We start from the raw sequence: 10824 nt of genomic DNA on the forward strand, positions 1-10824 counted from the left end.
TAATTTTGCACGACACCATATGCAAGAACTCCCCAACTCAACTGTAGGTTTTTCAATGTCTCAACATTCTTGAGATGTCTAGGATTTGCTACTTTTAGAACATCCCCTCAATCATACTACATAAAAGTTCCCTCGGCTCAGTTGGACCACTCCCTACAATAGGCTCCACCCCACCCCACCCCACTCCTCGAGCAGAAGTAGAAATAAACTAGATTAGGTTAAATGTGCCGTTACGTAAACAAAAAAAAATACTACATAAAGGTGATTCTGCAAGCTTCTTCTATGTTACCCTTACAAGAGTACAGTAATCCAACCATATAAAAAATGTTCTGTTTTAGGTTTATCATCAGATATTTTAAACTGTTTTACTAGAGTACCATTTATGATAACTATCAAAACATGACCCGACCCATCTACCCATTTTCAAAACTTCTTTAACAAATTATTCATCAAATGTAGAACCAATTGTTATAAAAATAATTTTTACAAATAACGCGCGTTTGTTTTGGGTACAAAATGTCACGGGTTCAAATCCTGTCATCCCTACCTATTACTGCTCCTTTGAGCAGTAACGAGGGATCGACTGAGATCGATTCGAATTGGATATAATCTTTCATTTTTGTGTTTATGATACTATCCATACAAAAAGTATTGGGGTTATAAATAAATCCTTTTCTTTACAGCCTTGTCTGTTCGGATAAAAAAGCGCTCTTAGTTTAGTTCGGTAGAACGTGGGTCTCCAAAACCCGATGTCGTAGGTTCAAATCCTACAGAGCGTGGTTTTTTTATTCTTAGATCTGAACTAGATTCAGTAACAACTTGGACATCAATTAGGAATTTGACCCCCTATGGATTAAATAAAAGAAAAGGAGGAGGTCAATCAAAAAAAGATATATTAATTAATCAAAGGGTAATAAGGTTATAAGGTAAAAAGGTCAAAAGGGTTTCCACTATTTTTTTTTTTTTTTCATTCCACGGGACAAAACTTTGCCTTTCCAGCTATGGGAGAGAATAACAGCAAAACCAATCTTTAGATTTTCTGTCGTCTAATATGCACCTACTACTGTTTGAGGTCTATAGGGTACAAGGCATCAAAAACAACTCGTGCGAAGACATGACGAACTTCTTGTAGGCTTCCCAAAGCCAACAACTCATGATGAATCTTGCTTCCTTGCTTTGGCACAAATCCCCTCTCTTTTCCAGCTCGAACACATTCAAAAATCTTGCACACCTTTAGATATAGAGCTAATGGGATAAATACCTGCAGGGGAAAAGTAAAAATATTTCAGCATTGGTCTCACCAACTCAACAATTGGAGCTCATGCCTCTAGTTTGACTAATACCAGATCATGCCCGTGCAGAACAGACTTAAAAACACATTGATTTACAATATTGACTTCAGTGAAGCATCTAAGACTCCCAAATCACCATTCAAACCCACATGAAACTCGTAGACGAGCTTCCACTCAGCAAAGAAGACAGACATCATATGCTTGAGGGAGAAAAAAGAGGATTTACTGCTTACAATATCTGAATATGGTGCCTTGGGATATTGAGCCATTGCCCGCGAAACAGAGTATTCGTCGGTCATATTAGCAAGTGTGTCCTGAACTAAAGCAGCCAAATGCTTAACTTCTGCTACTAAAGAATCGAAGTCAAGATCCTGAGGTTCTAATAATTCAACGAAATTGGTATCATGCCGTCTTGTGATCCTTTTTGCAATATCTGATGCTTCAGACAAATCTCCCCCATTGTTAACAGCAAGGCAGAATGCAGCAACTACTGAAGGGTCACTTGGGTGATCAAACAGTGCTCTGTGGAATACTAATAATGCAACCCTGGAACACAAAGATTTCATAAGAGCTCATTGCAGGTCAAGTAACAAGATCCTAAGCCTTTTAATGCATTCCTCCTCCACCACTACACCTTCCATTAACATAACATTTTCTACCAGGTACTTTTCCGCCGACACTCATAAGACATCTATCTAGTAAAGCAAGACAACATGATCTGCACTCTCATACACCAGCTGTATAAAAATTCTAAGAATTTGAAACGATGGCATGAAAGGAAAAGAAACAGAGAGAACTTCTTTTATTCAAATAAAAACTAATTTGAAAAAATGAGCCCTCGCAGGAAATCTGCAGTTTAGTCCACACAGGTTTGATTTCACCCCAATTGGCTCCTATATTATGCAAATTAGACAGTTTTAGTCCATTAACTATTTGATGCTCTTTTACTGAAGATTCTTGAAGGTTGGGTTTGTCAACAGCAAACCGAATGGGAAAAGGCATCTCTTTACCAGCAGCTCATGTTTTAGATTGATAATTAAATTAATTATTTATCATACACGTTATACTAAACCACAATAATATTTTCTATTTGTATAAAAGCTAATAACATTAAAATTATCATTTGCTACCATAGAATGCAATAACTCAGCTAAAGCGCTTAATAAAAACCTTACCATAAACTACTGTGACAAGGCCTGTCAGGTGCCAAACATTTATCCAGGCTGGAAAATATAGACTGCAGGAAAATCCACACAAAAAAGTCACATACATGTATCCATGTGTAAATGAATTCAGGAACAAAAAGCAACCGAAAATCACGACATACCCATGCGACAGACACAGAAGTGGGAATAGCTAAAACTAGAAGGTGGGCCATCGTTTACTTTGTTTCTATTGCATAGTGTATTGCTATATCATATGATATAATCATATTGGAATCATGCAGTCAATCATTTTTCCACCCGAAAAGGGTTGTCAACATCAACAAAAATTATCAGACATTTATACGACACTGCAATTAGGCATCTAGCAACAGGCATATTATATTTGATATAGTTCAAAAAAACTCCTTTTTTGCATACTGCAAAGAGTGACAAAATATATATAAGTCTAAAATAATTCTAGTGTTCATCAAAATCAAAAAGTGCTCAACAAGTTGAACAGAAGTCAAAAGGAACGAGTATAATATTTTCTTGTAGTCTGTAACTACTCAAGAAATGAGCGCATGCCAATTTTTCTTTCCAAAGAACCCAGGAAATGTTTTCATTAGCCTTTGTACAAAATCAAAATTGAAAAATATAGTTCAAAAGGGCATTTTCAAGGAATTGGTGTTGCCAAGTCTGCAGGTCAAATCCAACACAGGGATAAAAAGTTGGAGATGGCCTTTCCACAGTATTCCAATGTACCAAATGGGCTATTAACTTCTAAAACTGCGACACTAGAAAAAGGGACTATATGTTGTCAAATGAAAAGATAACAAGCCGCATTGAATCTATATAAAGGCATTAAAACTTCAAGTTCCCTTGAGTCTTCATTCTAACTCTATCAGGCAGCAGGTAGTTTCAATTCCTAAGCAGCTTAAAAAATTGACAAAATCCATCTGAGTTATAAGGTTTGAAAACCTCACCCACAAAATAAGCTTGCATCGAGAATGATACTATTTTAGAAAGAGCAAGAAACAAATGGTAAAACAATTTGTAAATGTTAAAGAAGATCCTAAAAATTTCTAAAAGAAAAAAGTACCAAAAGCATGTTGGACCTCTTGTCGCGTCTACGGAATCCACTATCGACAAAATAGGCTGCCTGCATTTTGAAGCTGCTTTAGAAATATGCTTCCCATGGATACACCTAAAATGTTGGCAACTTCAAATTTATACCTGTATTGGTAAAAGAATTTCCAAAAGGCCGAATCTCCATAATAACCTTAACGATGATTCTGCAGAACCATAAGCTAACATGTAGTTCATCTCCATAAGGAGCCTTCCCTAGGAAAAATTGGAATTAAGAAAGAAGTCATAATACATTTCGAAGTGAAAAAAAAAAATTAGAGAAACAAATAACATGCCAAAAACACATTCCCAATACCCTGTCCAGCCTTAGAATTGAAGAAGTCAACTTTTTAACAGAAAGAGCCGTGTCCTTTGCAAATCGAAATTGTAAACGTGCACCAATTCTAATAGCACGGAGAATGCGAGCTGCAAACGTAAGCAGAAATTACAACCAATAAAAGGAAAAAAAAGTGAGGCAGAAATGATGCTGAGGCCAAAGACTAACGTGTTGAGTTCCAATGTGCAAATTCAGAAATTCACAATGATTTCCATAGAGATACTTACCACAATCTTCAGTCAGAGAAAAACTAGCAGGAATGATAGTTCGCACCTACAAAAGAAAATGTGATGTTAGATCACTGTGTAAGGGTGAAAGTTAGTAGATGAGAAAAATGAAACTCCTCAGAGATACATGCACACTTTAGCTTTCCTAATGTCTTCCACTCCTCCGATGTAGTCATATATCAACTTTGCATAAGGGTCAAACATCAATCTGCAAAAATGAAAAAGGAGTAGAAGGGGGTTTTAGATATAAAATGGAAGTAAAGTAGCAAATTTGAAAAGTCCTCAGTACCCTCAGCCTACCCCAAAAAGAAAAACTGCAGGGGGGTGGTGGGGTGATTCTTCTGACAAAATTTATACTTATATTTCAGAAAGTAATGGTCAAATCCAAAACCCGTTTATTGTGAAGTCTCTTTTCAAGCAATTTCTCCAGCGAATGTAGTCTTTCTCGTTACATCCGACAGGCTTTTCAAAAACCAAACTGAAGTCCCTTCTAGAATTTCTTCCACAAGTGCTAAAGCTTGAAACCTGTTTTATTGAAATTAATCTGAATTATATCAAGAACATTTTATTGAAAAAGTATAAATGATACATAAATAGCTGATATACTTTGTCGCTTCTAATAAAAAACCAAATTGTCAAACCTCTACAATATTGTCACCAATATGAACATGGCAGATAGGAAAACGTTTCCCAATTATTTCACATCGTGAAAATGTTCTCATCACCTGCAAAATGAAGGCTATTATCACAGTGCAAATTTTTTGTTACTGTATTGACAAATAAGTACATAGAGGGAGCTATATTGGCAAAACTTATTCTCTATGTTATGAATGCAGTATTTTTAAATTCAGTGAGGACCTACAAATAGATCCTCAAAACTTCCACAAGGCTTGGAAATATTAGCAGTTCAACATATAGCCTATTCTTTCATTGCACAGCAATTGTCTAGTTTGACTACTCATGGTTTTCCAAGAGAAAGAATAAGCCGTACTAAACAATGACAAATCACCAACATATGACCCAGAAAACTTTCAGAACCAATGCAACTTTTGCATGTGTGTAAATTGTAAAGCAAGTAAATGGTACTCTCCATTTTTGAGAAGCAGATATTATTTCGGATAATCAAAGCATGAGAATTGCATTTAAATTTGAGATGGTACCCAATAACATTTTTATTTCTGACATTATGCTGTAAGAGGTAAATCCAAAATTTTCCTGGCACATCACCAAATCCACATTATATCCATAAGAGTCTGGGGGTCAACTTATCAGCCTTCTGGTACCTTGGCTAAGGCAAGACCGACTATTAAAAGCCCACTAGAAAATAAGCTGAATGGTCATGAACAGAATGAAAACCAGAGGAAATGAAAATCCAAGATCAAGAGAGTGATGCCCTACAGGAAATCAAGCCATTCTTATTGAGCTAAACTTGTTTTTGAAAGTCCACTTCCTAATATAGAATATACAAAGTTTGAAAAGCCCATTGGTATTAATCACAGAAAAAATGGCCGTTAGCAAAGAAATACTCCTTGTCTAACATGATACAAGGAAGAGAGAAGTCAAGACTAACCTCTTTAAGTTCAGCTGAAGTAATGATATCGAAATCCTTTGGAGTTTTTCTCAATATAAGATCCCTTACACAACCTCCCACGAGGTAAACTTCAAATCCTACAATAAATGTTAGGAGGATTTCCTTAGGAAAACTAGAACAGTACTGGAGAACGTGTGTGCTTTTATCAAATGATACATCACCACACACATATGCAGACAAAGAAAAAAAAAACAAATAAAATACCAGGAAACGGAGTGCTCTATTCATGATATCAAATGTCGAAAACAACACAAATAAAACTGATGAAACCTAAAACTCTATAATCACCCCCGTCCACCCTCACCCCCCCAAAAATAAAAAAAAAATATGACATTCAATTGTAATTCCTCTCTCTCTCTCTCCGTGTGTGTGTGCATTTTTTTTTTTTATAAAAATTTTGACAAAACAATTTCCAAACAATTTCCACAATTATCATCTAGTGTAGTGTCAGTTGATGATCCTAAAAGCCGAACAAGTTGTCGGATTCTTTCATCTACATAGCAATAGTGAATCACACTTGAACTTTTTTACCCCAGCAAAAGTCGTCAAGATCAAATTTCTGAGCTAGCAATGTCCATTTGAATTCATTCTAACACTTGAACTATAAATTCCCAATACAATACAAAGCCCATTTCAGTTATACGCACAAAATAGTCGCACCTTTTCTTTTGAGACCATTAAGAACCGCCCTCGTTGGCCTTGGAATCATCGAACTACGAATTCCGAGGTCCGCAGAATTCAACTTTTTCCATTGGGATGCCTTCTGACCATCTCCACCAATCCTTTCACTATCTTCATTTCCACCAACCCAACACAAAATCAGGGGAAAAAAAGACAAAATAAAAACTTCACAAAGAACAAAAACCCACCAATGAAAAAAAAAAAAAAAAAAACTAATCATACATAACCATCATTGAGAATTAAAAAAAAAGAAGAAAAGTTTAAAAAATTACTTCTCTGGTTTTCTGCCTCATCAATTGTCTCCATTGCTGCTGCACAGCTCAAACGTACCTACAGAAATTAAAAAAAAAAAAAGAAAAGAAAAGGGAACAAGAACAAAACTTTAGCAATAATTAAAGATAAAAACAATTATTAAATAAATAAATGAAAAAATACATATATATACTACTTGATGAAGGCAAAGGCGGAGAGGACAGCGGAGGGAGATATAAGGGCGACAAGAATATCCGAAAGCAGTAGAAATTGCCATTGATGAAATGTGTTTTTTTTTTTTTGGGGTTTAATCAAAAAGACATTTCTAAGCAGTAGAAATTGCCATTGATGAAATGTGTTTTTTTTTTTTTTGGGGTTTAATCAAAAAGACATTTCTTTCCTTGTTTTAGTAGGAATTCAATTTAGGGGGAATCAGGGTTCAGGGTTTTAGAACAGTGAACTACTGAAAGTAAAGGAAAGTTTGAAATTTTGATGAAAAGGGAGAAAAGGGAGAAAATGAATTGGAGATAAGGTTTAAGGAAGTGATTTGGGCTTTGATGTTTTTTCTGGGGCTGGAGATGGGCTTGACAAGAGTTAAGAAAACTGGTTTTTAAGCACCTTGGGCTCATACTATTATGGCTTTAGGTGTAGTTGCGTCCATTTCTATATTTGACTTGGGCTTTTAAAGTTGTTTGCCCAACTTAGTGAAGTGTGTTTTGAGTGATTCATTGCAATCTGGGCCTCCATCTCGCCCACGAAGAGAATTGGTCCTCTATGTTTACAAGCTAGTTCCAACCAGTCTAGACAGTTGGGATACGGGGTTTAGGCAAGTGGAAGTGGAATCTCACTCTTCGCTTGCTTGGAATTCATCTCATTCAGGATGTGCCAACACAAGTTAATTCAGTTATGAATTGAATTAGGTAGTAATGTAAAAGGAATTATAAATAGAAAATCTTGTGTTCAAAACATTTCACTTATTTAAAAAAAAAAAAGTAGGCTCAATTGGTAAAGATGAGCCACTTTCTTATAAAAGGTTACATGTTTAAATATTACTGCTAACGTGAGAGCTGTATTGGTACATGATCTGTGAAAATCCTTGTAAATGATCTCCCCCATAAGTAACCTATAGTCTTGGAAGCATGCCTTAATCTATGATGATGACTGGAGTCGAATATACACGAACATTTTATATATATATATAAAAAAAAATTAGAGATGTTGACAAGGATCATATAGTCATTTCAATTTGGCAGGGAAAGTTAGAGAGTAAATGTATCAAGATTGGGAATGCCATTAAAACGTCTTTGGCACAAAGGTAACATGTGTGCAGATATTCTTGCAAAGACTATTCTTAATTTCTAGTTGGAGTTGCACTCTTTTCAGATCCTTTTGATGTTATCAAATCTCTCTTAGGAGCATATAATTAGATGTTGGTCATATTAGCGAATTTTAGCTGTCTTAAGGCATTCCTTTTGATCCCCTAAAAAGAGAAAAAAACATTATAGGTAGTGATGAATCTGCCAAATGAGTATGATTTATTTCTACTAACAGTACCTAAAGTTTATCTTAGACAATAAATCCATGACGCATGTTCAAAAAAATAACGCTTAAAAATTTTCTTAAAGGTTGAATCATCTTACACCCTGTGAAATTGCAAGTTGCAACTAAAGTACAAAATATTTCTCGACCGAAAATGAAAGATGTAAAGTGCAAAACTAACAGATTCTCACATTGAATTTTGTGTAAAAGGAGACATTGTTAAACTGGGTAAAAGGCAGAATCGACACAAAAGAAACAAAGCTAAGTATAAGATCTACCACCCCTAAGTCCTCACAGGAATTTGTGGTAAAATGTTACCACGTCCCAAAAAACCAAAAAGATCAGAAGAGCAAAGCAAGAAAGGAAAAAGACCCGTGCGCTGAAAGGACTGAAAAATTAGGCTCAACTAGAAGACTGTCACCTTTCACCTTTGTTGTTTTTGAATTTTTCTTTGTGGTATCCAACTGTTTTTCCGTTAGTTATCATAAAAAAAGAAGACCAAAGTACGAAAGCACGGAACTTTTTGTTCTTTTCGAAAAACAAAAAATCGTTTTGATATCTCTCTAAACTTGTATCATTATCAATCAAAATTGACATGCTTGTTTGGTCATTCTTCTTTTACGATAAAAATTGATTTCCCAGCCAGCTCTATTCATGTTGCATGCGACTTCCAAGTTGCAATCACAAGGACAACAACATTTTTTTTGAATAACAACATTGAATCTGCATTCCGCGTACTAGGGATAAGATTTATAGCTGCATGCATTCATGAAAGATTGATTTGACGGCTTGAAATAGTTTCATCTCTTAGGACCATTTTCGTTCTTGATTTTGGCTGCCTTTGAAGGCAATTTCCCAGAAGAAGAATTTGTGACTATAGTTTTGTCATATATATGTTTTGGACCACTGTCTAGAATATTTTAGGTACGTACGGGCAAGAAATATTTGCTACCTTCTTTCAAATCAGATGTATGTGTTTGTTCCTTCTTTCCCATCAAACATGTCACGATTTTCTTTCCAGAAAAAAAAAAAAAAAAAAAAAAGCAACTGCTAGGGTTCTAATTTTCAAACAACATCAAGATACGGAGAACATAAGCTAGGCTATACAGATGATACCTGAAGATGCTAGTAATGGAGCAATGGAGGTAGCATGCTAGTTGAAAGCTATTCGACTATAGTATCTTTAGTTTCAATCCAAAGATAATAGCCAGTAATTAACAATATTCTGTACTTGATTGGCACAGAGCAGGCAGGTCAATGAGCCTCTAGATGGACAAGAATAAAGATCAACTGCATGATGGAAAATACTGCTTATGTCAACGTCTATTTACTCCTCTAGCTAGCTTTTAAATCTACAAAGAAAAAGTTGTGGAATACGCACTTGTTAGCTTTGAGAGGATAATGGTAGACTTGTTTGGGAAAAAAATAAGTGAACTTGAAACACTTGAGTATAAGATTCTCTCTTGTTGCATATCATCAGTGGATAAGATTCTCACTTGGTTGGTTTCAGCCCCTCTAAATTGGATAACAATATGTAAGTAGGAAAAAAAAAAAAGGGACAGAATAGACTGCAAACAATATAAGTAGAAACTCAAGTCGGAGTTTTGTTATTAAATGTTCATGAATGAATTTTGGACGGTCCAATAGGTTCCAGGCACTTGACATTTGCGCATGAAATTTCGTTATCCAAGGAGAATTTTGTGTTCCTGCAGCAAACGCCAGAAATGTTCCATCAGCTGGATGCATAAATCTACTTCTTGTCCATGTCTGTGTATAGTTGTGTGCATGGTGGCTGCTAAGAGTTGGTTTCCAAATTGCCTTTCTCCCTTAAATTTTCTATGCATAGAGCTTTTCGTATTCGTACGCATCCACTGGATGTTACAACTTGAAGAAATTGGTAGTAACAATTTACAAGTGAATTTCCTTAGCTAGAGATTTTGATGGATGAATAACTAACAAGTTAAGAAAGAAAATTCTGGGCATAACTTGGAAGTACGTGATATTAGGAAAAACTGAAATGATGTATGGCTGCTGCATTATATTGACAGCACAGGCATGTGTGATTAGCTCATAGGTGAAGAAGCTTGGGCACCTTTAGGAGGGCCTGAAGGGCTGAACTCAAGTTGGGCTGCCCCGTTACTTCTCCTACTGCACAAGCTATCTCACGTTAATAATTTGTGGAAGGCCAAAACTAAATTTGGTACAATAATATGAGAAAGAAAAGTATATATATATATAAAAAAAAAAGTTAAGGTAAACTTTGTCTCGTACTATGCATCACACTCACTAAGAATATAATGGTAGAATTTTTTTTTTTAATTTTTTGTTAGTAATTAAGAGTGACAACAGCTGATAAATCGATTTTCTTACTCATGCATGAAAGGAAAGAGAAACTAGATTAGTTGCATTCGATTTGATATTGGTTCTATAAGATTTCGATTGAATTTAATTTATCATCAACTAATCAAATTACACGTCAACAAACATTAGTTGTCATTGAAGTTTTTGAGTACAGCTTGAATTCAACTCCACAGAGCATATATAGTACTGTGAAACTTATATGTTCAAAACACTTGAATTCAGTTTCGTAAGAACATGTTAAACTTCAATCGGTTAAAGAAAAATCAAATTGATT

The 10824-nt window shown here is 35.3% G+C and overlaps 1 protein-coding gene and 1 non-coding gene across 3 annotated transcripts; one reads left to right on the plus strand and one right to left on the minus strand.

The window, feature by feature from the left end:
• Positions 1–705: 705 nt before the first annotated feature.
• On the plus strand, positions 706–779 carry TRNAW-CCA (transfer RNA tryptophan (anticodon CCA)). The gene has a single exon. It is a non-coding gene; the product is annotated as a tRNA-Trp (tRNA).
• Positions 780–876: 97 nt separating this feature from the next.
• Positions 877–7176, minus strand: LOC113741306 (uncharacterized). 2 transcript variants are annotated; one of them, XM_027268805.2, is made up of 14 exons: positions 6847–7176; positions 6671–6728; positions 6378–6509; positions 5697–5794; positions 4768–4851; positions 4518–4651; positions 4262–4334; positions 4127–4172; positions 3879–3988; positions 3671–3778; positions 3537–3596; positions 2468–2529; positions 1526–1838; positions 877–1261 (listed from the first exon to the last, which is right to left on the minus strand). In XM_027268805.2, the coding sequence occupies exons 1-14, from the start codon at positions 6925–6927 to the stop codon at positions 1061–1063; spliced, it is 1560 nt and encodes a 519-aa protein (XP_027124606.1). In that variant the 5' UTR covers positions 6928–7176; the 3' UTR covers positions 877–1060. The 2 variants fall into 2 exon arrangements, with proteins under 2 accessions (XP_027124606.1, XP_027124608.1); XM_027268807.2 differs by having other exon boundaries at positions 6378–6505; positions 6847–6919.
• Positions 7177–10824: the final 3648 nt, after the last annotated feature.

The sequence above is a fragment of the Coffea arabica genome, chromosome 4e, assembly GCF_036785885.1.
Source record: "Coffea arabica cultivar ET-39 chromosome 4e, Coffea Arabica ET-39 HiFi, whole genome shotgun sequence".
Lineage (NCBI taxonomy): Eukaryota > Viridiplantae > Streptophyta > Magnoliopsida > Gentianales > Rubiaceae > Coffea > Coffea arabica.